This window comes from Mesoplodon bidens, assembly GCF_964165515.1.
Source record: "Mesoplodon bidens genome assembly, chromosome: 2".
Taxonomy (NCBI): domain Eukaryota; kingdom Metazoa; phylum Chordata; class Mammalia; order Artiodactyla; family Ziphiidae; genus Mesoplodon; species Mesoplodon bidens.
Genome location: NC_138177.1, coordinates 168463366 through 168490227, shown reverse-complemented (window position 1 = coordinate 168490227; position 26862 = coordinate 168463366). Strand labels below are relative to the sequence as shown.

The following is a 26862-nucleotide window of genomic DNA, read 5'->3' as shown; positions in this document are numbered from 1 at the left end:
TATATGAAAAGGAAGGAAAATTCCATGTCTAAATTAAAAAAAAAAACAAACCACCATATACTGTTGTCTTTCTTCCTTTCTCCCTTACTGTGTCAGAGAATGGAAGTCGGTCACAATGTCTGGTTTCTGGGCTGTGAGGCAGAGATCTTAATCCCTGGGCTGGGCCATAAAGGATGCTGGATTTCTGTCTGTACTGTAGCACAGCAGGTCTGGGAAAAGGGGACTCAAAGGGAGAGAACCCTATGAGCAAAGCAAGGAAACTCAGATGAAAATGAGCACTTGGTGGGGCCCATGCACTGTCCCTTACTGCACTTGGAACCCTGGGACTGACCTGTTACCCCGTTTTACAGTTAGAAGCTGAGGCTCTGAGGGGTGAAATGACAGCCAAAGCCATATAGCTAGTAAGTGGCAAAGGAAAGGATTTCAAACCCAGATTCTCTGACTGCAAAGTGTGTGCCACTCTACCTTTCAGTCACTTCCAGCGGGTGTGGAGGACCCAGATAGGTCTCCTCAGTCTTACATTGGCTTCCTAATGAGAGCACAATGAGCACACAGGCAGAAAGGTCGTGGCAGCAAGGGCTTAATAAGAACCTGCTGTGTTGGCCCTGGCTGAGCTGCGAGAGTTTCAGCATTCGTGGGTGGAGCCAAGGGCTTGGTTTCAGCCGCTACATACATCGAGAACCTTGGTTCTCACATCAAACCTCAGCATCTCATGGCAACATGGTTTTATTATGATCCCTTCTCTCCTAAACAGGGTATTCTTGGTGTATGGTCTGGACTTATTTTTCCCAATTCTTTACTGGATCTAATTCTGACTGTTACAAATTACTATGCATTGAAGTTAATGATGGAATGTGGTATCCGATGGATGATTTTACCCGGTGTCTGTAAGTTAGCCCTTTGTCCCTTATTCATTAATTCAACATTTGCTGAGCCAGGACCTGTATTAGACCCTGGGATATAGAGTAACATGCAGTCAAGTCTGGCGCTCATGGTCAGGTAAGAGTAACTGAGCTCACTGGTTATATACCTACCACGTTCCAGGAACCACGGTCTCATATACATACATTATCTCGATTATCACAACGGTACTATAAGGTAGGTTGTCACGGCCCCCATTTAAAAACTGAGAAAGCTGAAGCACAGGGAAATTAAGAACTTGCCCAAGGTCACACAGAGGTGACCAGTGGTGCTGTGTGCTTTTGGTCTGACTCCCAAGCACATGTTCTCTGTCACATTTCCCATCTCACACACAAACACATATCCAATGTTAGGCTTCTGGAACAAAGCCAACCTCCAATGCAGAAAGATGCCCAGGCCAAGACCCTAATCATTTCTAGGAATGACTTCTCTGTGCTTCATGTAACTGATGTCCAGAAGAATCCTCTACCTGGCTCATCACCTTAACAGATGCCCCTCTCACAGGGTTTCTCCACTAAGGTTCCACATCCACTTGAGTGTCTCCCTGGTGATTTGGCTAACCTGATTATTTGGTGAAATAGGCAGTTTGTCCTCACAGGCCCCCAGATTTCTCCTTCTGTGATGCCCACTGTATCAACTCTTTTCAGAAACTTCTGAGGAAAGTTCAAGCCATCAAAGTTTTGTATAGCTATACCCATGTTGCGCAAGCAGAGAATCTCTGGGCTTGGGGCCCCAGAATGTGCATTAAAAAAAAAAAGAATCCAAGGAATTCTTCTTATAACGCACAATAAAGTTTGAGAACTGCTCCAGAGAATTTTCCACAAATAGTGTCAAAGCTTTTCACAGCTGGCCTGTGTGTCAGGGCTGGGAAACTTACATATTCAGTCACACAGCAAAGACTGTGCTGTCCCCACTCTGTGTCACTGCATAAGACAGACATGGCCCCTGCCTTCATGGAGCTTTCACCTAGTAGGGGAGACAGTAATCAAATAACTACACAAATCATTGTTTTCTTTTGGTTTTTTTGGCCGTACCACGTGGCTTGTGGGATCCCAGTTCCCCAACTAGGAATCGAACCTGGCCCCTCAGCAGTGAAAGCATGAAGTTCCAACCACTGGACTGCCAGGGAATTCCCAGAATCATTGTTTACAGATTTCTGGCCCCACTGCAGAAATCTGAATTGGTCAGAGGTAGGATGTGGAAGTAGGTACTTTTTTTATAGGCCTCCCCCAATGAGTTTGATGAGCAGCCTGGTTTGAGAGTGCCTCATGCAGTGGGAAAACAGTGCATGAGCTTTGGGATAAGACAGATTCAGGTTCAAATCCTGGCACCACCACTCTTCAGCTTTGTGACACCTCTCTGAGCCTTAGTTTCCTCATCTATGAAATGGGACTAATGATACCTCACAGGAGTTCTTGTAAGGATTCAGTGAGAGAAGTGGAGCTCAATAAATTTTACTGTCCTTCCTTCATTCCCTCTAAATGCGGAATGAAAGGCAAAGTTTTGTCTTCTCTTGACAGGAATTAATTAAAGCTTTAGGATCACAAGAAAAGGACTATTCTGAGGTCAGTGGGTCCTTCCTAATAACTGAAATCTTAGCCCCTGCTTCCCCAGATAGGATTAGTTCAGCTTTTCTGTTTTGGGACTCCTATCTATTTCAGGTCCCTTAAACCACAGCCCCTAACAACCACCAAAAAGGCAGACACTACCTAATTTCTTGTTATCTCAGGGGTCACAAATACCAGGAGTTTGGTGTAAGGCAGTGGGAAGTGGTGGGAACAGAAGGAAAAGGGGCTATTTACACAGCTCCACCTGATTGTTTCCAGGCAGAAGGCAGGGCCCAGTGTTGCCACATCATCGAGTTTTAGAGAAAAGACAGAAACCTAGACTTCCATGTGAAATTTCCCAGTATTTAAAACCCAGAAAATCTATATAAAGTGGATAATGTTCCAGAAAGATACAACTTACCAAAATTGACCTGTATAGAAATGACAAATTTAAACAGACTAATTACCATAGAAATAATAGAGAAAGTAGTTGTAGAGCTTGCCCTATAAAAAAGCTCCAGGCCTAAGATTTCATAGGAGAATTCTTTCAACCTTAAAGATTAGATAATACCAATGCCACTTGAACTATTCCAAAGCAAAGAAAGAGAAGAGGTTAAGGAACCCTGGACTTGGTTATGGTGTAGCAACAATCCCCAAATCTCAGTGGCTCAACACAACCAAGATTTGTTTCTCACTCACACTACATGTCCATTGAGGGTCTGTTGGAGCTCTGCTTTATGTCAGCCTCACGCAGGGACCCAGGCTGAGGGAGGCCTTCTAAGATTTTCAAGGCAAGTTAAGAATACTGCACTGGACCCTAAGCTACGTCCAGGGGTGACATCCATCATTTCCGTCGTATTTCATTGGCTGCACCTAATTCAAGGGGACAGGGAAGTACAATCCATCCATGCACCTTGATGCAGAGAACTGGAAATACTTGCTAACTCCAAAGGCAATCACAGTAGCCTGGACTCTCAGGTACTCCACAAGGCCACCCAGCTTTGAATTCCACACTTCCAAGCTTCAGCAGGTCACTTAACCTCTCTGTGCCTCAATGTTTTCCTCCCCAAATGAGGAAAATACACCAACCTTGTGGAGCTATCATATAATGATTTAATGAGTTAAAACATGTAAAATGCTTAAAGTCGTGCCTGGAACATAAAAAGAGCTCAAGACATGTCAGCCAGGATGTCAGTGATGAATTAGGTGAAGTACCCAACATGGAATGGGCATTTAGTAAAGGGTTTTTGTTATAACTGAAGCTCTGAGGAAAATGATTTGGCCAAGGTGACCTAGCTGGTACGTGCACCATAACATGGTGGTTAACAGCCTGAGCTCTGGGGTCTCAGCTTTGCACCAGAGTAAGTACTTAATAAATGTTAATTAATATTTGGAGGTGGTTCAATGTGGTAAGCCTCAGCACAGCCTCTGGAGGCCCACTGCCTGGGTTCAAATCCTGGTTCCACTACTAACCAGCTGTGTGTCCATGGGCAAGTTACTTAGCTTCTCTGTGCCCCCGTTTTCTCACCTATAAAATGAAAATAATAGGACACCTATCATTATGAAGATTAAAAAACTATAAGTAAAGCTCTTGGGACAGTGCGTGGCACATTATTAGTGCCATATGGTTATTAGCTATTATTAGTACAATACTCTCGGTTTGCCACAGGGAAGCATTCGAAAGTGACAGAAAAATAGTTCATTTCTCCCAGCTTAATTGAGACAGGAGAGGAGGGAAGGTGGATACAAATTCAGCAGTCCTTTTGCTACAGAAATGTTTGCAGATGAACCTGGGAGTAGGAGAAAGAAAAAATCGGAAGCTTTTCCTACCCGCCCCAGGGTAGTCTTAGAAGTCGGTGAGAATTCCCATTTGTCCTCAGACATCCCTGCGACATAGGAGTGCAAGAGAAGAGACAGACAGAGTAAGGAGAGGCAAAAGGCATTATCCGCAAATCAGAGCCAGGCTACCTTGCAAGAGCTGGTTTCTTCCAAATCCAACCCCCTTAGCAATTGCAAATTCCCACTGAACCAGACGGGGGTGCTGAGCTGACACTAAGTAATGGACACTATCTACCCTTCTCCAACCCACCAGATGTTGTTCCAAACCTTTCTCATACAGTATTCAGATCGCCCTCATAATAAAACCCTACAGAGCAGGTACTCTTATTATTCCCATTTTATATATGACAAGTCTGAGGCTTAGAGAGGCTCAGTGACTTGCCCAGCAGGCCATACTCAATATTTGCGGGATTGAGGCAAGAGTACAAATGGTGGTGTACTTAAAAAGTTATAAATGGAGCTAACGAACAGTTAAATAAAATACAGCCTAGGCAATTCCCTGGTGGTCCAGTGGTTAGGACTCTGTGCTTTCATTGCTGTGGGCCCGGGTTTGATCCCTGGTGGGGGAACTAAGATCCTGTAAGCCGCACAGCCTGACCAAAAACAAACAAACAAGAAATACAGCTTATTCTGCTACCTGGACAAATGAACCTTCGCAGTGACCTGGAGGCCACCTTCAGATTTCTGAGCCTTTGGAGCTCTGCACTAGAAGGTGGTGGAATGGGAGAGAACAGGGCCCTAGCCCCACCCCTCTTCTCTTACCCCTAAAATGTGTCCCTGCAAGGGGCCTTGTGCACAGGCATGCAGGTGTCTTAACCTGTATGCTCACATTCTGTTCTAGGGTCTCTAAATCGAAAAGGTCTGTCAGGTATCCAGCACAATGAATGACAAAAGAGCCACAGCATTGCATTTCAGAATACTAGGGACCAAAAGAAGATCTTAAAAGCTTCCAGAAATGGAATGAGGGAAACCCACACAAAGAATCAGGAATCAGAATGGCATTGTATTTCTCAAAGCTAGAAGACAACAGAGAAATAGCTTCAAAATTCTGAGAGATTCTATCCTCATCCAAATTACCAATTAAATACAAGAGAAATTTAAAGACATTTTCAGTGGTCACTTAATATGTATGGTAGTGTGGTAGCCACCTCCAAGGGGGCCTCTAATGAGTTCTACCTCTTGGTATTCACACCCTTATGTTGTTCCCTCTCACACTGAATACGGCTGACCTATGGAACTGTGGAATATTTTAGAATCAACAATATGTGATTTCTACGGCTAGGCCATAAAAGACATTGCGGTTTCTACTTTGCTCTCTCTTTGATCACTTGCTCTGGCGAAAGCCAGCCACCATGTCACTAGGACACTCAAGCAGTCCTATGGAGCGGTCTATATGGTGAGGCCTCGTGCCAACAACCTGCACCAACTTGCCAGCCATACAAGGGCACCATCTTGGAACTGGATTGTCCAGCTCCATCAAGCTTTCAGAAGACTTGAGGTTCGTGAGAGAGCCAAGACAGAACCCCCCAGCCCCCCCCACCCCCAGCAAAGCCGCTCCCAAATTCTTGACTTGAAGAAATTGTGAGATGAATGCTGACTGTTGTTTTAAGCCGTTAAATTTGGGAGTAGTTTGTTACACAACAAAAGGTAACCAGTATGGGTCTATTGCAGGGGGAAGAGCAGGGAGCCACAGTATTTTGTAGTTCTTCCAATTAAAAGGTGAAGTCTATCTCTCCACCCTTGAATTTGGATTTGGCCAATGAAACTTGTTTTGGCCGACGGGACATTCACAAAAATGATAGAGGTTGATGGTTAACAGGTGCTTGTGCAATTGGGTCTTCCCTCCTGTGCTCCTGGAACTCAGCAACTGCAACAATGTGTCTGACTTCTGGTAGTCTGCAGGAGACTTGTGGCCATCAGCTCAGCTGACAGTCCATATCAACAAGACTTGTGAGTGAGGCTATTCCAAACTAATCAGCCCGCCCAACTTGCCCAGAAAAGAATTGACCAGGTGATCTACAGAAGCATGAGAAATAATAAATGCTGTTGTTTAAAGATTTTCAGTTTGGGGGTGATTTGTTACATGGTATAAGCTAATCGATACAACATATTTACTTCATGTATACCTTTTTGTTTCAGGAAAACAAACTAGGCTCAAAACCTAGTTACTTCCTAAACTTATCTGATCTTGGGCAAGTTAATCTACCTCTTTCAGCCTCAATTTTCCTCACCTTCAAATTGGGGGTAATATTGGGTAACACTCCCTATCTCTTAAAGATCACGTGACAAATAACTGAGATGAACTACATGAACTACATACTGTGCTTAGCACCATGTCTGGCACACACTGCTCGATAAATCACTAAAGGATGACAATGATGCAAATGATAGGAAAGAAGCCAAAAGTGAGTAGAAGGCCTGGGTTAGTCTTGCAGTGGGATACAGTCTTCCCAAAGAAAGGCTACTGAGTGTATCATTCTATCAAACAAATATTCGCTAAGCGTTTAGCAAGTGCCAGTACCCTTCCCTGAAACTGTAATGTGAAAGCAGGAATAAGTCATAACATTGAGCTATCTGAACCAGAAACAAGCTCGCCTGCTTCACAAAGAATTGAACTAGGACATCAAAATATTTCTGAATGGAACTTGAGCAGATGTTTATTTTGGTTTGCAGCCCCCAGTCTGGTCTGGATACTTCAGAGCCAGAGTGAAGGGTAGGGGCTACCCAAAGTATCTCTTAACTCTCTCAACTTCCTATCTCTCCCCGTCTCCACCAAGAAGTAAGAACGCATTCTACCCCGAAACCAGAATCATTTCAACTCTAAATAGTGGCTTTCCACTCTTGATCTCAACCCAAAAGATGAAAAACATTTTAAATTGCACCTGAGTATACAAGAAGCTGAAACAAAACTTCCATAAGTGGAGACTAAAATGTGTAATACATTCTTATTTTTTTATTTTTATTTTTTGCGGTACGTGGGTCTCTCACTGTTGTGGCCTCTCCCGTTGCGGAGCACAGGCTCCGGACGCGCAGGCTCAGTAGCCATGGCTCACGGGCCCAGCCGCTCCGCGGCATGTGGGATCTTCCCGGACCGGGGTACAAATCCGTGTCCCCTGCATAGGCAGGTGGACTCTCAACCACTGCGCCACCAGGGAAGCCCCTGAATTTTCTATTTTATTCTATTTCATTTTTTAATGTTGGTCACAATCCTCTAAATGGCTTTTAAGACATATCAATGGGTCACAACCAGCCGTTTGAAAAAACTGCTCTGAAACATCACATGGGGAGGGGACTTAAAGGTCATCTAGTCCAATCCTTTTATTTTACAGGGGGTAAACTGAGACTCAGAGAGGTTAAATCACTTGCCCAAGGCCACAAAGCTAGTAAGTGGCAGTGTCTGGATTTCAACTAAGATCTGAATCAACTATTGAATTCTTACCATGTGTCAGCCACTGTGTTGGGTTCTTGAAGAGCATTATTTCATTAATACTCACTGTGATCCTATGAAACAGATATTACCATTCCCGCTTTACAGACGAGGAACAAAAAGTCTCAGGACGGGGAACATGACTTATTCAGGGTGTCACACAGTCAATAACAGACCCAGGACTTGTCTCCAGATTCAGCTGTCCATAAAGCCTGTGGTCTCGACCACTAAGCCCACTGTGAAGAAAGTGGTTATGAACGTGGGTTTGTGAGCTCTAAGCGCCTAAGCGTGCACATGGGCGGCAGTGATAACGCTGTGCTCCCCACTCTTCAGGGCCTTATCACTGTGCCACCAGCTCCCAAAAAACGTTGGTGGTAAACGAAAAGAGAACAGACTTTAGCCTAAGGAGGAGGAGGATTCGAAACCCAGCCCCACCATTTACTCGGAACACCAGTTTAATCTTTGCTTTTCGGTTTCCCCATCTGTGAAGCTGGCACTGCAACAGCATCCGTCTCCAGGACTGAAAGAGCCAACCTTAATTTCCCGGGCCCCGGAAGCGCCTTAGCAGACGTCGACGCTCTCCGAGCCCCGCCCTCTTCTCCCCACGCGCTTGCGCCGCACACGGGCGCCTTTTACGACGCGGCGGTTGCGGCGCGCTTGGCGGCCGGAGCGAAACGAGTGAGTCGCGGGCGGCGGCGGCGGCGGCAGGGCGCTGGGACGCGCGGGCGGCGGTGGCGTCGCTATGTCGCATGGTCACAGTCACGGCGGGGACGGCTGCCGCTGCGCCGCCGAACGTGAGGAGCCTCCCGAGCAGCGCGGCCTGGCCTACGGCCTGTACCTGCGCATCGACCTGGAGCGGCTGCAGTGTCTCAACGAGAGCCGCGAGGGCAGCGGCCGCGGCGTCTTCAAGCCGTGGGAGGAGCGGACCGACCGCTCCAAGGTGGGCCTTCCGGGGCCTGGGCGGGCGGGCGGGGACCCGCTCGGCGCCTCAGGCCGCCCGTCTGCTCTGTCAGCCTCATTTCTGAAGTTAAAAATAACCACGGCCCGATTGCCAAGCGCTTTCCTGTGCCCGTCTCCTGCCAGACCTTTGAGAGGCGAACAGGGTCGAATCTCCCCATTTTGTAGGTAGAGGAGCTGAGGCCCAGAGACGGGAAGGGGCGCTTTGCTGTACACGGCCAACGTTCAGTTCCAGGGCTGCGGGGGATAGTGAGGGAGGATGACCCATCAGGGCGTTTTCCCTACCGTTTGACCACTGGTCCCAGTGGCTGCCCGATCACTTAACACCTGATGAAGACCGAAGACCAGCCTAGGGAGATGAAGCACGTTATCCTATGTAGAGTATTTACCATTGTGGGGCGTAGAGCCATTTGAAAGCTGTGGGCCGCATAGGCACAGATCTCTGCACACAATTTCAGGAGGCTAGTCGGTCCTGGAAGTTAATACGTGCTGGAAAACTGAGGGCGGTTGACTATCTGCATTGCACTTCAGCTGTAAAGCAGGGTGGAAGATGCCTAAAATTGTAGGCGCTCAGCAAATATTTGTTGCTTTCTCCTCTCTCCTCCCTCTCCCCTCCAGTTTGTTGAAAGTGATGCAGATGAAGAGCTTCTGTTTAATATTCCGTAAGTATTTCTTTGGTGCTTGCCTCAGGCTAAAGAGGCTGTACCCAGTTGCCTTACCAGGATTCATTCCATGGTTGTGTCAAGAGCACACCTCTGTTTCTGGAAATGGGGTAAATTACTGAGGTGGGTGTGAGTAGCTTTCTTGGTGCAAAAAAGATGTATTTGTTAAAAGATAACTGAGACGTCAAGGTAAATTTTTTAGAACCAAAGAATGCCAGAGGCAGACATGATCTTACAAATTATCTAGCACAAGTCTGACACATGAGTAAACGGAAGCCCAGTAAGGGGAAGGGCCTTGCCCAGGGTCACACAGCTCAGCAGAGATTGAACCCCAGGTTGACAACCCTCTTTTTTGCATTCTGGCAGATTTACAGGCAATGTCAAGCTCAAAGGTATCATTATAATGGGAGAAGATGATGACTCACACCCCTCTGAGATGAGACTGTAAGTGGCAAGGGTCTAGGCCCTCAAGAAGCTCCTATCCCTTTTTCTCTTTTCTCTGGTAGGACTTTATTCCAGAATAGTCTAATTTTTTCTTTTTACTGGGTTAAATATCCCCTCCCCCCTTAAAAAAAAGTCATGTTTGTTCTGCATCGGAATACACTTATCTCTTCCTGAATTAACGACATTTTTAGATTAAGTATCTTTAGGGCCAACAGCTTGTCTCTCTTCCAAGTATTTGCTGTGGCACCATTCAGAGAGCATCCTATAAATGCCAACTGTTGATGACTTTGCAGTTTTTTTAATAACCCAGCTGCAGGTCTCAGATGATCTTTAAGGAGTCTACTTTGGGGTTAGCATCAACATCTTCCCTTGCTGTTTCAGACAATTACAATCTTTCTGTGTGTTTTGTTGAGATGGAAGCACTCCATCTGAGTTTACATGGCCTTTAGTTAGCAAAGTTCTATATACCTCTTGTAACATGGAATCTGTTCATACTAGAGCTAGTACTCCCTTTCTGACAAGTTGCCTTATTCCAGCCTAGCCTTTCTAGAAGGAGGGGACACTGCTTTCTGAGGGCTGGAGAAGCAAATATCAGAAGAGCTTTACATAAAAAGTTCTTCTGAAAAATTGATCAATTTAAATGAGAGATTTAAGAAATGGACACTATTTTTGAATGTTAGAAACATGAATTTGAAAGCAAATCCACATATTTAATCATTGTAAGGAAACAAAGTACGTTTGAGTCGATGCTTTCTGGGACTCGTTTACTTGCGAGATGGATTGACTGGACAAGACTAGACATCCATGTTGTGTTGTAGTTAAGCGGGGGCTCTGGGGTAAATACTCGGGTTCAAATTCTGGCTGTACCGCTTGCAAGCTGCATGACTTGGGCGTTACTTCTCTGTATCCCAATGTTTCCATATGTAAAATGGCAATAATAGTCTGAACCTCTTAAGATTATGGAGAGAAATGAGCTATAATATGTAAAGAGCTTAGAATAAATCTGGAACGTAGTATGTGCCCCATTTTGTTTGTTTGTTTTGGGTGGGGGTTTTGGCTGCGCTGCGCAGCTTGTGGGATCTTAGTTCCCCGAACAGGGATTGAACCTGGGCCCTCAACAGTGAAAGAGCAGAGTCCTAACCACTGGACCGCCAGGGAATTCCATAGTATGTGCCTGGTTTTGGAAAGGCAGGTGCAAATACTTATGGAGCCCTCAGTTCTAAGCACTTTGCACTTTATCAAATCTAAGATGTCATTGATTATAAAATGCACCATTATTTTATGTACCATTGATAAAGAAAAAAGCAGTATCTGTTCAACTATGACATGTCACTGATACATTCAGAAAAGTTAACTTGAGACCTTAAATCAGTGAAATTTGAACACAAACTAGGTGTTAGATGATATTAAAGAATTATTGCTAATTGTTAAGTTGTTCATTGTAAAATGGTATATTTTTTTTACGAAGTCCTTACTTTGTAGAGACATATACGGACATATTTATGAATGAAATGATACGTTTGAGATAGCTTCAGAATATCAAGCACAAACAAAATGGGGGTGATAGGCAAAATTGGCATGATCTTGGTTATTGAAGCTCAGTAATAAGTATATGGAGATTCATTATATTTTTCTCTTTACTCTTATGTATGTTTGAAATTTTCCACAGTAAAGTTTTTTAACAAGTGTGTCTCTTAGAATTGATTCAATTTAATATCCACATCAACTGTATGGGTGTACTATCACTATCCCCATTTTACAGATGATGAACTAAGAGACAGATTAAATCACTTGCCCAAAATTACACAGCTGGTCAGTGATAGAACCAGGCTTTAAACCTAGGAAGTCTGGCTCCAGAGATACTGCTTTTAACCACAGTGCTACACTGCCTCTCATAATGCTGCTTATAAATGTTCACTATTATTATTATTCTGTGCATCATTCTTAGAAACACTTTGAAGCAAACATTTGCTTTCCTATGTTACCTGCATTTTGCTGCAGCTAATATCTAGGCCCCTCCCATGTGGGTGTGTTAATAAGACACTCTAGAGATTGGGGGTGTGTGTGGCCCAGTCCTTTAGAATTTGTGAGTTACAGAGACTGCTGTTTCTTAGATATGTCTTTGAAAATTTGTTTCTTCACTAGCAGTTTTACCTAACTTGCCGAAGCCCATTGTGAGTTGGTGGCCTTTTGTGCTTTCTTCAAAATGGAAATCCCCAAGTTGTATTTTTTTAAGACTTGTAAGATGACTCTGTATATAGGGTAATTTTGAACACAGAAAAATGCTTGAGTGTTGGGTTACCTGATCTTATCTCTTAACTGTGTTTAAGATGTTTCTGCCAAAGTATTTTTTCCCCATGAGTAAGCTGTTTTATTTAACATCCTCAGCTTGGTCTGAATGTGCTGAGTTGCTTATTTTCTCCATGCATTTGCTGCATGTGACCCAGTTTGAGCTATCGCTTTGTGTATTGCTTCTCATGCGCTCTTAACCCACTCAAAGACGCCATTGGCTTATGTTGCAATTCTCAGTTCTTGTTGGATTAAAGATATTTGTGTATAAATGCCAGTAAAATGCCATTTCCAAAATTTGATCTCCTGTTGATAGAACCGAGGGCAGTTGAGGAGTCAGTAGGAAGTTCTGAGAACCTGAAAAATGTGATAATGCACATTTCTTGATTTTTCTCCCCTTTCCTTTCTCAGGTACAAGAACATTCCACAGATGAGCTTTGATGATACAGACAGGGAGCCAGATCAGACCTTTAGTCTGAACCGGGATCTTACAGGAGAGCTAGAGTATGCTACAAAGTAAGCACTGGGCCTCTCTTCCACTCTTTGGCTTCTGAGAATGGCAGGCGCTCCCTCATTTGCAGTGAACATTTAGTGGGCTTGCAATTGTTTTTGGCCCATCTCCTGCGTCCTTAGCATCAGAAACAAGTTAAAACAGCGGAGAGGCCTGATCCTAGGCTTGGTCAAATTTTGGCAGAGGTTCAGTGCAAGCCACAGACTTGTTAACGTGGAAGCAATTGACAGATTTGAATGAGCTCCTAGTATGGTCTTAGGAAAGATGTTTTCAGAATTCCTCTTTGCATAGTGGGCTTACAGCAGCCAAGTTACATGTGGCCACCTTACCTCTCTCATTTTCCTACTGAGCTGGCTTTCAGATCCCTGCGTGGTTGCACAGCATTTCTCATTCCTGTTCCTTGCGGGCAGGGGCAGTGTTGATTCATTTTTCTGCCCCTGTTGCCTTGGACAAGATCTGGCAGATGTTCAGTAAATGTTCACTGTATTCATTGCTTGCCCAAAGGAGAAGAATGAGACGTAAGACCCCAAGATTGTTCTCTGACATTTGCCTGGGTTTTACCACAAGATGGAGCTGGAGTTGACTTTTTTGACATGGGTAGTGAGCGAGCTTCTCACTGAACTCTTAATTGTTGTCTTCTCTCTCCACTCCTCCATCCTCTAGAATTTCTCGTTTTTCAAATGTCTATCATCTCTCAATTCATATTTCAAAAAACTTTGGAGCCGATACCACAAAGGTCTTTTATATTGGCCTGAGAGGAGAATGGACTGAGGTAAGATGGGGTTGGTTATTGCCCCTCTAATATGTGTACATATGTTTGTATATCTGCATGCTGTGGTAGTAGGAGCTTGAAGGAAAGGAAAAGAGGAAAGGAAAAAGGAAAGGAAAGGAAAAAGAGCAAGTGAGACATTGATTGCTCCCAGTCTAGTTTTTATTGGTTTCATCACTGTAAACTGTCCGTCTCGTTTGACAGGCTATAGGAATTTTAAGGGGGTTGAAATAATAGATATCAATGCAGTTTTGCACCTTAAAATTCTTTCCTTCATTTAACATTGTTGGTAACCTTTTTTGTTCTGGGCACCAGAGATAGGGTGATAAACAAGATAGACAAGGTCTTCTCATGGTGCTTCCATTATAGTGGAGGAATGAATCTTCTAAGTGATGGGGTGAATCATTGATTCGATCTTACCCAGGCTTCTCAGGATAAAAAGTATCAGAACGGGGAAGTGATTAGATGATGACTTCTAGAAATGAACCTGAATAAGGACCACTCCGTTGAGCAGTCTGGGCAATAGCCAGCTGACCCAGCCTCTCAATTTTCTTGCAGCTTCGCCGACATGAGGTGACCATCTGCAGTTATGAAGCATCGGCCAACCCAGCTGACCACAAGGTCCATCAGGTTACCCCACAGACACACTTTATTTCCTAAGGGCTGGCCAAGGCTCCCACAGAGGCATTGTGTCAGTGAAGATGTACGACATACTGTTGGGAAAGACAAAGAGAGATGGGGCTCCAGAGAGAGTTGGCTGCCACAGCCTCTGCCAAGCTTTGTCTTTGGGGCTTGCTGCAGAAACCTGACCTACGGAAGACACCACACCCCCGGGAAGGGTCGTGTGGGTGCTGAGGGACAATCGTGGTTCTCTGGGGCCCTGCAGAAGTTGGGTCTTGGGGTGGTCAGCACCTGGCAGTCATGGATAATGCCTGCCTTCCCAGTTAATGTGGCCATGGGATCCCAAGTGTCTTGTTGCCTCGTGGCAGGATTTTTGTGTGACTTGTTTTTTTTAAATGGAGACTCCTCCTGGGCTGCAGTAAACTTTGTGAGGCCTCAGCATTGTGTTCGTATTAACCACCAGGAGGGTGTTGAGCTAGAAGTCCTTGTCGCTGCGTACTTCTCCCTGTCACCTTTCACCATTCTTGTCAAGCTGCCCAGCTTGGAGTTGTCTGTCGTGCGCTAGTGTCCCATGGTTATAGTTAGAAGAGCAAGAATGTCCTGATAATGCTTAATAGCTTGAGAAGAAGTTCTTTTTTCCTGCCAACCAGGTAAGCAGTCTGAGGAGAGCATGGGCATCGTTTCTGTGTTGGGATCCTGGTCGGGGTAAGATTGGGACTTAGATAAGATTCCTCTTGGGACATCCTTAATATTTATTAGCTTCTAACTAGTGTTGTAAGCCCAGTGGCAGAATTTGGAGATCTCAGTTCTTCTGTTCATGGCTTTTTATTCACTGTGACTAATAAGCTTCCTAATAAATCCTTGCCAGACTTAATGTTTGTATATTCTTTTGAGTTCTTGGTAGTACTCATGAAACCTTTACTGAGAACTGTATGAAACTTTGAAATCTGTTGTTGTTGTTTTGGACCAGGTAGATGATAAGTGCCACAATTAAATCTACACTAGATCAGTATCTCCAGGAAAGGTCAGGTTTAATTCTGTACAGTAGGCTAAAAACGCTCCTACACCCACCCACCCACATTTTGTAAAGAAGGAGGTGAGGTTAAAAACCTTATATTCCATTTCTCAGGTAAGGAAGTAAGTTGTGAGGTGATGTTTACAAAAACAAGGGAGAACAGATTCTGGAGCTCATCAGAAGAAATGATGGTGAGGAAAGTGAAGTGAGCAGCCCCTGAGGTCTGAAGGTAGACCCAAGAATTTGGACTTAAGATTTGAAAGTCAGTAGAGCAATTGGACAGAATTTAAGTATCCTAAAAGAGGGGATTTAAAGTGGTCAGTATTCTCTCCTTTGCAGAAAATAGAAACACTTGATAATGGAAATTAGTGTTGAATTTAATCCTGTTGAGAGAATGCCCCTGAGGGATTGGCCCACATGGTTGCTAGCCTGTTTCTCCAGTTTATCCTGGGGAAAGCCTGCCACCACCAAGCCTTGCCTGAGCCTCAGAATTTCTAAAAATGCAGCCTGAAATCAACCAGAATGCAAATACAGTTCTCGGCGCACCAAGGTTCCTACTCACTCCTCCACCACAACCTCTTTATTTCAGTTGGGTCATTTGGAGATAAAGAAGGGCTATGTTTTAATTTGGAGTAGGGGGAAAATAAAGTTAAAAGTGTTAGAGCAGACTAACCATTAATCCCACTAGCACTAATCACAGGTAGCCTCTGAGACAAGGCCTCTGAATTTGAGCTTCACTCTGAAGAATTTGCTCAAAGTGCCACAGTGTCTTAGGTGATTGGGGTGCAGGAGGAATTGTTTATTCTTCCACAAGCAGACCCAGCAGGGATTCTGGGAGTGGGAGCAACTGTGTTGTCCTCATCCATTCACCCCCTTTCCAGCCCTGGACCCTTGGCCTGCTGTGGTCCTCGGGACCCAAAGTTTTCCTGCTCTGTGACCTGCTGAGCACTTAAGACCGAACTGCCTCTTAACCTGGGAAAAAGTGCTTTGTTGAACTTCCAGATACACTGTTTTCTTTCAGTGCAAAAAAACCTAGTGTACATTAAGCTGGGCAAATGAGTCCTAAGCTGCTGAGGGATGACTCATTTCGTGTGTGCAGATGCCCACAGGCTCTGCCAGGGACATGGTCCTGCAACCCAGTTTGCCTCCCCTTCCAGCCTTTATGTGGACCCTGAGCCCCGTTCCACTTTACCGATGCTGCAAGGAGCAAAGGGTGACTCGGTGACCAAATGAAACCCTCTTTGTTAACAGGTGGAGCTCGCTGATGGTGGTATTTTGTGCACTGTGTGGTATTGCTTGCTGAGGGCAGAGCTGAGACAACACTTCCGATTCCTGACCAGTTGTCTCGGACACTGCTGATGCCAGTGTTCTTTTCTCCCAGGGTCCCTTTTAGAGTCATTATGTCCTCACGCTGTGATTTTACACTGTATAGAGCATGTCCACACGGCCTCATTTGAGCCTAACAGCAAAGCTGTGAAGTAAGCTGGGTGGTTATCGTCACCGTTTTACAGCTCAGGAAGCAGGTGCAGAGGCAGCATTACAGTGTAATCCTGAGGTTGCTGTTTACTTCCCTCCCCTGAGCCTCAGTTTCCTCATCTTTTAAATAAGGTTGGAAGACTAGATGGTCTCGAAGTGTCTTTTCAGCTGAGTGTGTGACTTTATCCATGACCCTGGAACAGGACGTGAGGGCCAGTGGTGGATACCCAAGACCATAATGGATGGGAAGGTGGGAAACTCTGCTAGTGTGAAGAATGCCTCTCCTTCAGGACAGGTTTCCTCCAGGAGGCGCACGGGTGGTGGTAGCAAGTGGGGGCCACGGAGGCGCTGTCTAGATTCGGCCGGAGACTCCGTGTCTTGGTTATGGGGAGTGGCCCCACCGTACCCAACATGGCAGCTCCTATCTGAAGAAACCCCGACGCCCACTTCCGGGTTCCGTACCGCTGGCCAGGCTACTTCCGGCAGCGCGATGGCTGGGTTCCCGGGACTCGAACGGAAGTTCCGGCGGGGGCGGCAGAGGGGGAAGAGTGTGTGTCTGTGCGGGAGAGAGGGAGAATCGCCCGAGAGGTCTCGAAACCCCAGGAGTGGAGGTACCGTGTTCCGGGGCCAGCAGGCCCAGGGAGGGCACTGGCGGGGCATCGGCCCACCGCGAGGGTCCTGTCGAGTGGGGAGGGGCAGCCGCAGTTGTGAGGGATGGGGGTGGGGAGTGAGGTGCGAAGAGGCGCTGGCCGGTCTGGGGGACTTTGGGGGCAGAGAGGGGGAGGAAGATGGGGTCCCGGTGTGATGAGAGGGACTTCAGGGTCGGAAGTGGAGGATCCCATTGTGGGGCGGGGGCTCTCCAGGGTCAAAGGTAGAACGCCCCTTTGTGGGCAGAACCGGGTCCGGGGTCAGGATAGAAATTGTCACTGTGGGGAGGGCGACCCTCGGTCAGAACAGAAGTTCCCATTGTGGGGAGTGGGAGACCATGGGTCAGGTTGGAAGTTTTTACTGTGGCGAGGAAGACCCCAGGTCAGGGGGAAGGCACCACTCTGAGAGGAGGGGCCTGGGGCGAGGGGTGGAAGTCGCTCAGTGGGGAAGGAAGGGAATCTCAGTTTAGGACAAAAGGTGCATTCCTGTGTGGGAAGAGGAACCCCAGGGTCAGAGGTGAGGGATCCTACTGTGCGGAGGGGCGCTCGGGGGAGAGGGGACGGGGAAGCCAGTTGGTGGGGTGGGAGGGGTGGGCGCTGCTAGGAAGGGTCGGCACTTAGGGGCAGGTGGCAGAAGCTGCCAGGGAGTTTGGAGGATGCTAAGGACGGGAGGAGCCAGCTAGCTTGGCATTCTTTTGTGCGTTTGGGAGTCCCAGAGCATGGTCGAGCTGGGGGACCTATTTGGAGTCAGTGGGCAGCAGCAGCAGCAGGTGGCCTCATACAGGGGGGCGGGGGGCACTGTTTAGGAGGTGGGTGGTGGATCGGAGTTTGTGTGCCTTCTGGGGACATGGGCAGCCCCCAGGGGCTCTGAGAAGGGCTGAGCCAGAAGGCTGATGAGGGCTGGATGGGAGGGAAGTTGGAGAAAATGTGCGTGGGGTTGAGGGTAGGGGCTGGAAGCATATTTCCCGGCAGGTTTCCTTCCCTTCATTTCCCAGTAGGGCCGGGAGTTGGGAAGGAGGGGACGCAAGGGCTCTAGAGAAGGGGGATGATTGGAGAACAGGGAGAGGAGGCAGTTACCTGCCAACGAGTGTTAGGTGGGGAGAAGGCAGCAGGGGGGTGCCCTGGCTCCCCTGCCCCACGGCCCCAAAGCCCTGCCTCTGCCCACCTCCAGCAACCTCAGGCTGTGTGGGGGGCCAGAAGCAGGGCCACTAGGGTGGCTGCCCCTGCTTTTCAGCCCTGGAGTGAAGGCAAACTTCCTGCCCGCTTGCTCGGGCCCAGAACTTCTTGCCTGGCTTTTCTTTTCTTTGTGCCCAGGATAGAACCTGGGGCGCGGTGGAGGGCTGATGGCCCGGGTGGGCCCTGGGTTTGAGGCTCTGCTCCTGTGTCAGGATTCTCTCCCCTTCCTGGCCTTGCTCTTGACCACTGCCCCGAATATGCACAGGCCCCAGCCGTGGAGCCCTGCAGTGTATGTGTGGTAACACCATGTCTGTGCCCCTGCTCACCGATGCTGCCACTGTGTCTGGAGCTGAGCGGGAAACGGCTGCGGTAAGGGTCTTCTGCTACCCACGCAGCCCCCTGGGGAACTGGCTGGAGGGGGCGTGGGGAAAACAGAGGTGGCAGTGAGGAGAGGGCGAGCAGCCTGCAGCCGGGAGGCCGGGGCTTAATCGCCTGTCTGGCTGCCACCTCAGTTCCCCTCCAGGTCCTTGGGGGTGAGGGAGGGGTGGCCAGAAGTTGGAGGACAGAGTGAGAGTGATAGCAGGACGGTGACTGCCCTCTTCCCCGTCTCTGCTCCGTTTCCAGGTTATCTTTTTACATGGCCTTGGAGACACAGGGTGAGTGAGCTGGGGAGGGGGTGTTCCTGGGGAAGTGGGGGAGGGCCCAGGGGGCAGGACTGGAGAGGCCTGCGCCCTCCCTTCCTCCCTCTCCACATCGGTGCCTTTTCTCTCTTCCCTCCTACAGGCACAGCTGGGCTGACGCCCTCTCTACTATCCGGCTCCCTCACGTCAAGTACATCTGTCCCCATGCGTGAGTGTCACCCCAGCAAGGGAGGGGCTGAGGATGGGCGGTGGTCCTGTGGTCCCAGGCCTGTTCTGTCCTGCCGGCTGCATCCGGGGGCCTGGGGCCCAGAGCAGAGTCACAAGTGCCATTTTCAGCCTTCATCATTCCTGTGGAACCCTCAGGAATAGGGTCCAGCCCCAGCCCCAAGGCCTCCTAGACCTGAGACTCCTAGAACTAGCACCCCCTGTACCCCTTCCCCAAGCACTCACCGACTGAGCTGGAACCCCGTCACACCCGAGTACTGGGCTGTGCTTCTCCATCGCTACTGCTGATGCCCCAACCACAGCCTCCAGCCCCACGTGGCAGGTTGCCTGGCAACACCTTAAACACAGGCCCTGCCTGCTGGGAGGGTTCCCCAGGGGCTGCCCTGCCCCCACCCGGGCTCTCTGCTGCGGCTTCCTCATCCCTCCTGAGCATGGCGGCCCTTCTTGCTGTCCCTCCCCAGGCCTCGGATCCCTGTGACACTCAACATGAAGATGGTGATGCCCTCCTGGTGAGTTTGGGGAGGGGGAATAGGAGCTTGAGGGAGCCGCCTGGGGCCAGCCCAGGTCTCCCAGTCGCTGCCAACGCCTCTGCTCCTCCAGGTTTGACCTGATGGGGCTGAGTCCAGATGCCCCAGAGGACGAGGCTGGCATTAAGAAGGCAGCAGAGAACAGTAAGGCCCCAGCCCCTCCTCGGCATCCTCCCTCTCCCCCTCTGCCCGCCCAGGAAAGTGCCTGGCAATACCTCTGTTTGGCTCCCTTCCTTGGGTCCCTGTGGCAGCTTTCCCTCCACCCAGTCATGCCCCCTCCCCCCAGTCAAGGCCTTGATTGAGCATGAGATGAAGAATGGGATCCCTGCCAATCGGATCGTCCTGGGAGGCTTTTCACAGGTGAGGGGAGAGAGAGGGGGGTGGGTGGCGGGAGCTGAGCTGTGCCCTCATGAGCCCTCATTCTCTCCTTCCTCCAGGGTGGAGCCCTGTCCCTCTACACAGCCCTCACCTGCCCCCACCCTCTGGCTGGCATTGTGGCATTGAGCTGTTGGCTGCCTCTGCACCGGGCCTTCCCCCAGGTGAGTGTCTCCACGACCCCGCTCCTGTCCTCTGTCTCCTTGAGGCTGGGGGATTGTGCCCAAGCACTGGCTTTGCTCTCTGAGTCCCGTCTGGCCCACAGGCAGCCAACGGCAGTGCCAAGGACCTGACCATCCTTCAGTGTCACGGGGAGCTGGACCCCATGGTTCCCGTACGGTTTGGGGCCCTGACAGCCGAGAAGCTCCGGTCCGTTGTCACACCCGCCAGAGTCCAGTTCAAGACTTACCCCGGGGTCATGCACAGTTCCTGTCCTCAGGTCAGTGCTGAGGGGCTGCTTCCCACTCCCGCCCTTCTCCTTCCTCCCTCCAGCCAGGAGACTCTCACAATACCGCCCCCCCCCAGGAGATGGCAGCTGTGAAGGAGTTTCTTGAGAAGCTGCTGCCTCCTGTCTAACTACAACTGCTGGCCCCCAGCGCGGGCCCCCAGCTCACGGGGGACTTGGCACGCGCGGCACCATCTTGGATCTGAGCCGGTCGAGCCCCTTTCTCACCCTCCTGGACCCTTTCTTTTCCCACAGGCCTCTGGGGCAGGCAGGCCAAGGCCTGGCTGGGCCTCCCTTCCTGACTTCAGCCACCTGGCTGTCTGCCGCAGGGGGTGGGCTGCTTTCTTATCCCATTTCCCTGGAGGGGGGGCCCCCCTGGCAGCAGTATTGGAGGGGCTGTAGGCAGCGGGAGAAAGGGGCCCAGCCGCTGACCCACTCACTCAGGACCTCACTCACTAGCCCCACTTTGGGCCCCTCCTCTGACCTCAGGGTTTGGCCCCTGGGGCCCTCCCAGGCCCCACCTCCCACCCTCTCCCGCCAGCTGATTCTGCCCAGATAATCGTGTCTCTCCTGCCTCCACTCCAGCTGCTTCTCAATCATGAATGTGTCCGTGGCCCGGGCCCCCTTGCTGCTGTGGGCTCCCTGCCCCTACGCAGGAGTGTGGGTGACGGGGCGGAGTCCTTCGAGGGGGCCTCCCCTCAGCCATTCTGACTTGGGGGCTGGGCCCTGCCTCCCCATTACCCTCTGCCCCCGCGGGCCTGGAGCCTGCAGGGCTGGACTGAGGCTCAAGGTCTCCCCCAGCTGCCTCACCCCACGTTGGTCCCCACTCTAAGGCTGGGGGGAGGTGGGGAGGAGTTGTGTCTCGTCTTCTGTCTCCATGTAGTTTTGGGTGTTTTTCTTGTTGTGTCTGGATTCCGATAAAATTAAAGAAATTGCTTCAACTCTTAGGCCTGGATGATTCTATCCAAGGGGTAGGGTGTGATCATGTGCAAGAATCTGCTCCAGTGTAAGAAAACTTTATTTTAAATACTTTGGGAAGCTTCTTCGTAGCAGTATAAATTAGTGCCTGGGAGGAGGGTGTTCTGTGTGTCTCAGGGCCCTGCTTCGCCCCACTTGCTCTTGGTGGTCCTCCTGGGTTCCTGGACCCTGTGGAATAGAGACCCCGGATACCTGGTCAGTGGTGCCCTTGGCCTCATGCCTGCTGGGCTGAGTGGGCACAGTTGGGGTCTGAGGTAGGGGAGGCTCTGAGGCCCCTGGGTTCCTGCCAGGGGCTGGAGAGCAGGCAGTTGTTTCTCTTCCTTTCCTGGTCCCTGGTAGGTGAGGGTCTCAGGCCTGTGCGCCAAAGCCTGAAGGATTCTGCTTCTGCCAGCGCCATAGATCTTCACCTGTGATGGGGCGAGGTCTGTGCTCAGGGTCCACGCTGGAGTGCAGGGCCCGCACCACCTCGGACAGCCCGGAGTGGGCAGGCCCAGGCCTCCCACGGCCCTTTTCCTAGCCCCTGACACTCTCCCAGGGGCCAGGCCAGCACCCAGGGTCAGGGGTTGGGCTAGCACTCACACATCCTGTCCAGCCCTAAGGCTGCTGACCAGCCCAGCTCCTTGAGGGCCAGGCTGGGGTTGGCATAACAGGCAGCCACATCGCCTTCCCGCCGGGCCACCACCTTGTACGGGATCTGCAAGAGAGGGGGTGGTTGTAGCTTAGCTGAGCTGGCCCTGGCCTTACCCGCCAACTTGCTGACCAGGCCCTCAAGAAATGGAGGTCCAGAGCAGGGTCTTGCTCTCAGGCATCAAGTCCTAAGGCAGGCTTGAGGAGACAGGGCGGTGCTGGGATGCCTGTCACGTAGGTTAGTGGAGGGGCTGGGTGTGGGTCAGGGTGGGCTGCCAGCCTACCTTCTTCCCCGAGGCCTTCTCCATGGCCACGACCATCTGTAACACCGAATAGCCCGTGCCCGTGCCCAGATTGTAGATCTGCCCAGAGAGGAGAACAGGGACTGTGCCGGGGGCTGGATTTACTACCCCTCTGGGCCCCATTGGTCCCGGCCTCCGTCTCCTTCCCCGCCCTCCCTTCTCTTCCTACCCGGCAGCCACACTGCTCCTTCAGCTTCCTCAAGGCCGCGATGTGGCCCTTGGCCAGATCCACAACATGGATGTAATCCCGGACGCCTGCAGAGGAGGAGGTGGTGGGGCGCTGGGTGCAGTACAGTCTCTGTCCCACCGCAGTCTCCCTCCCGGCTCCCACTTCTAGCTCCTTCTGGTCCTGGGCTCACCTGTGCCATCCTCTGTGTCATAGTCGTTGCCAAAGACATTCAGTGCCTCCCGTCGTCCAATCGCCACCTGGGGTGGAGGTCAGGTTAGCTTTTCCCAGGACCTTGGCACCAGCTGTAGCCCTCAAGCCTAGGGCCACCCCGTTCCTTTCCCTTCTCCCTTACCTGGGAGACATAGGGCATGAGGTTATTGGGGATGCCCTGGGGATCCTCGCCGATGCAGCCCGAGGCGTGGGCGCCTATGGGGTTGAAATATCGCAGCAGCACTGCATTCCAGGCCTGTGGGACGCAGGTCAGACGATGGGGGTTAGGGTGCAGGCTGCGTGTCCCAGCTGAATCCAGAGCCCACCCTGCTGGTTCTCTTTCCCTAGAAAGGAGCAGGGTATCGGGCCCTCCCTGCAAGTGCTGTGACCTTGTGCAAGTCACTGCTGCTTCCTGAACCCCAGCCTCCTCCTTGGTGGAGGCTCATCAGGATCCCGTCCTCAGGCTCGCCGGGGTGGGCTGTGAGGGGTCTGTGAGCGGAGCCACGGCTGAGTCAAAGGGGGCCCTCACCTTGTCTGCCTGGCACAGGTCCCGGATCATTTCCTCGATGAAGAACTTGGACTTGCCATAGGGGTTGGTACAGCCACCTGTGGGGTGAGCCTCATCCAGGGGCAGGTACTGGGGGTTCCCATACACGGTGGCCGAGCTGCTAAACACCAGGTTCTTCACCCCATGGGCCCTCATGATCTGCCCGTGGAGGGGAGGCGTCAGTGGCCTCTGCCACACACGTTATTCCCGCCCCCTTACACCTCCCAGGTGGGTGGGGCTGAGCTATGGGCTCCCATTTACAGAAGGGGAGACTGAGGCTGAGAGGCAAAGTCGAAGATGACACAGCTTGGGCTCTGCCACCGTGTTTGGCACTGCATACCCGGCCAGGGGCCCTCACAGTGTCTGTGTCCTCGCCTCATGCCTCACCTCCAGAAGCTGGATGGTTCCTGTCAGGTTAACCCTGTAATAATCCAGAGGCTTCTGCACCGACTCGCCCACAGCCTTGAGCCCAGCAAAGTGGATGACTGCCGTGAAGCTGTGCTGCAGGGTTGCAAAGCTGGGGTCAGAGGTTGCTTACAGGCCTGGCCCTTGGCTATGCCCCCTGCCTGTCTGCCTGCCAAGCACCCACCTTCTTAAAAAGACGCTGTAGGGCTGCCTGGTCCAAGATGTCCATCTCCTCAAACTCCAGAGAGTGGCCTGTCAGCTCCTGAACCCGCCGCAAGCTCTCAGGCATGGAGCCCCCTCCTGGTTGGGCACATAGAGGCCATCAAAGTCAGAGGAGATGGGGTGCTGGGTTCCCAAGGGACTGGCCAGACACACGTCTCTTGGAGGCGGGGGTAGGACGCAGGGTTCCCCTTCCACCCCCCCGGGAGCCCCAGCCCCCCTCCGCCTGCTCACCACGAATGGCGTTATGGAAGTTGTCGACGACCACGGGCGAATAGCCTGCCTCCAGCAGCTCCAGCACGGTGTGGCTGCCGATGTAGCCAGCCCCACCCGTTACCAGCACCTTCTCTGCCATCGCGCCTGGCCCAGGACAGAGACTCAAGAGGTGGCTGAGGCTGCCTGCTCAGGGCCTCCTTCGGTCTGGACTCTGGCGTCAGAGGGAGGCAGTGGTGCGTCCTAGTTAATAGGGTGGGTCTGGAGTCAGCCCTGGCCCAAGACTGGATATCATCACTTTCTGGCCTTAGGCATTGGGGACCACTTCTCTCTTGGCCTTAGTTTCCATCTCTATAACATGGAGTTTATAACTGTACAACTATCACGTGGTAGTGTGAGGTGATTTTAAAGCCCTGCCACATGGTACAGGCGGGGAGACTGATGCACAAGCGCCATAACTGACCGGGGGTTGGGAAGATGGAACCCTAGGCTCCACACTGCCTTCCTCGAGGTGTCTGGGGACTGGACAGTTCTGGACAGAAGGAAACAAGGCAGCAGCATTGGGACTCCAAGAGCCCAGGAAGGGGTTCTGTCTGCTCAGACTCAGACCTTCCCAGTCCCTCTGCCATCACTAGGTATAAACTGGCTCCTTGGTTCAGTGACTAATACCTCCTGGGGTAAGCAGCCCCCTGACTCCCTCCCACAAAGGTCAACTGGGAGGAGGCAGGAAATACAGCAGATGGCCTCAGGGTGGGGTCTTTTGCCAGGCAGGCCGAGGTTAGAGCACTGCGGCTCCTGGAGTGGGCCCCCCCACCAGGCCAGCCAGGCTGGTTCCGCCCGTGAGGATGCCACTCCCGGCTTGGAGCTAAGGATCCCGCCTAATTCTAGGTGGCACTGAACAGGGTAGTGTAGACGTGGCCTCGGCCCCAGGCTCCACTGCCAGGTGTGCACCACCGCCCTGAACAAACTCTACGGGCAGAGACGGTGGAGCGGAGGAGAGGGGCGGGGGAGGAAACCCAGACACTGAGGTCTTTCATTCCGGGCGGCCTGGCCCGCAGCCGCCTTCCTCCGGGCTGCGTCAATCCTCTTCTGGGCTCATCCAGCTCCGACCCACTTGACTGAACGCCCGCTGCGTGCCAGGCTCTGTATTGGGCACTTTTGCATTATTTTCCTGAATTCCCCCAACATCCTGATGAGGCAGGTGTTATTACTGGCACTTTGCAAAAGGATACTAAGGTCAGAGAGGTGAAGTTAATTGCCTTAAGTCACAAAGCTAGTGCTGGCCGGGCTAGAATCTGGATCTCCAGGATCAAAGCCCCGCCCCTCTCCCCAAGCAGTTCGCCCCCCGCCCCCACCGTTTCCCGCTGGACTCTGCTCCTGACGCTGAAGCCGCCCCCGCCCCTGTCCCACCGAGCTCCACGCACTGTGCGGGCCCCCGGAAAGTGGTGGCGGAGGAGCTATGGGAGGCAGGAAGGCTGGTGAGGCTGGCCTCCCTCCGACTCGCAGAGTGGCCTCGGTCAGCCGTCGCCTCCTCAGTTTTCCCAGTCCGTAAAATGGAGGGGAGGGGCGCAGGGCCGTGAGCTATCAAGTGCACTTGAGCCTCAGGCTGGGATTCGGGCGGTGGCTCGGAGGGGCCGAACTAGGAGTGCCTCGGCCGGGAATGAATGAACCTTGGCCACCCCAGCCAAGGAAGCGGGAGCTGCGAGCAGCGAGGGTGGGTCCACCCTGACGGGACTCTGCCCAGAACGCAGCCCAGACCCCCGAGACTCTCGCGCGCGCCCGGCGGACCACCCGGCCCCTCGCAAACCCGCCCAGGCACCCCCATTCGCCTCCCGAACCTGCTCCGCACCACGCTCCCAGCGCTGCCTCGAACGGCGCCGCCTCCCGAGCTCCGCGCCCAGTCCCTTTAAGAACCGACGGCCCGCCCAGGCCCCGCCTCCTCCGCGCCCCCAAGAGACGTGTCAGCGGGGAGACCGCAGTACGGGGCGCCGGGAAGACCAAGGAAGCTGCGTCTTCAGGACGCCTGCGCGGCACGTCCCGCAGAGGGCGGTACCGATACGTGCCTGGGCGGTGGGCGGAGGAAGGCACAGCAGAACCCGGAACCGCGCCCGCGAGCCCAGGCGCCAGCGCTTGTCCCGACCACGGGAAACAGGCGCCGCGCCCCGGGAGATGGGGCTTGTCAGGGGCGCCCGGCAGCCGTCCCGCGGCGGGAGCCACAGCCAAGCGCGGGGCCGAAGACCGCGGCTCCACGCTCGCCCGCAGGTTTTCCACTGTTTTCGTAGCTGCCAAACTCTTTCTTTTTAGTAACCCTGGCATGAAGCAGATGGCTGCCTGGAACAGAGGCGAGAGGGACGGCGCCGAAGCACGGGAACGGTTAGGGGTCGCCCAGAGGCTGCCGTTCCGGAAAGTCTAGTTTAAAAACCCGCCAAAGGGAACTTCCCTGTCGGTCCTGTGAGTAAGACTCCGCGCTCCCAATGCACGGGGCCCGCGGTTCGATCCCTGGTCGGGGAACTAGATCCCGCATGCATGCTGCAACTAAGAAGTCCATAAGCCGCACCTAAGGATCCCGAACGCAGCAACGAAGACCCGGCAATAGATAGATTAGATTAGATAGACCCGGCGTAGGCAGATTAGATTAGATAAATAAGATGGATAGATTAGATGGATTTTTTTTTTTA

The 26862-nt window shown here is 51.4% G+C and overlaps 3 protein-coding genes across 7 annotated transcripts; 2 read left to right on the top strand and 1 right to left on the bottom strand.

Moving 5' to 3' along the window:
• The first annotated feature begins 8399 nt into the window (after positions 1–8399).
• Positions 8400–14851, top strand: PITHD1 (PITH domain containing 1). Of its 3 annotated transcripts, XM_081220676.1 has the most exons (6): positions 8400–8674; positions 9310–9353; positions 9720–9797; positions 12498–12602; positions 13261–13369; positions 13925–14851. In XM_081220676.1, the coding sequence occupies exons 1-6, from the start codon at positions 8477–8479 to the stop codon at positions 14024–14026; spliced, it is 636 nt and encodes a 211-aa protein (XP_081076802.1). In that variant the 5' UTR covers positions 8400–8476; the 3' UTR covers positions 14027–14851. The 3 variants fall into 3 exon arrangements, with proteins under 3 accessions (XP_081076802.1, XP_081076803.1, XP_081076804.1); XM_081220677.1 differs by lacking the exon at positions 9720–9797; XM_081220678.1 differs by lacking the exon at positions 12498–12602.
• A 2094-nt stretch (positions 14852–16945) lies between these two features.
• LYPLA2 (lysophospholipase 2) lies at positions 16946–21451 on the top strand. 3 transcript variants are annotated; one of them, XM_081226712.1, is made up of 10 exons: positions 16946–17089; positions 18567–18670; positions 18926–18957; positions 19085–19150; positions 19629–19676; positions 19768–19838; positions 19981–20054; positions 20132–20233; positions 20335–20508; positions 20595–21451. In XM_081226712.1, the coding sequence occupies exons 1-10, from the start codon at positions 16969–16971 to the stop codon at positions 20643–20645; spliced, it is 843 nt and encodes a 280-aa protein (XP_081082838.1). In that variant the 5' UTR covers positions 16946–16968; the 3' UTR covers positions 20646–21451. The 3 variants fall into 3 exon arrangements, with proteins under 3 accessions (XP_081082838.1, XP_081082837.1, XP_081082839.1); XM_081226711.1 differs by having other exon boundaries at positions 20335–21451; XM_081226713.1 differs by lacking the exon at positions 18926–18957 and having other exon boundaries at positions 16993–17089; positions 20335–21451.
• Positions 21452–21514: 63 nt separating this feature from the next.
• Positions 21515–26106, bottom strand: GALE (UDP-galactose-4-epimerase). Its single transcript, XM_081226710.1, has 11 exons — positions 26023–26106; positions 24206–24427; positions 23937–24052; positions 23735–23848; positions 23330–23506; positions 22943–23056; positions 22781–22847; positions 22591–22676; positions 22404–22481; positions 22072–22186; positions 21515–21899 (listed from the first exon to the last, which is right to left on the bottom strand). The coding sequence occupies exons 2-11, from the start codon at positions 24324–24326 to the stop codon at positions 21841–21843; spliced, it is 1047 nt and encodes a 348-aa protein (XP_081082836.1). The 5' UTR covers positions 24327–24427; positions 26023–26106; the 3' UTR covers positions 21515–21840.
• Positions 26107–26862: the final 756 nt, after the last annotated feature.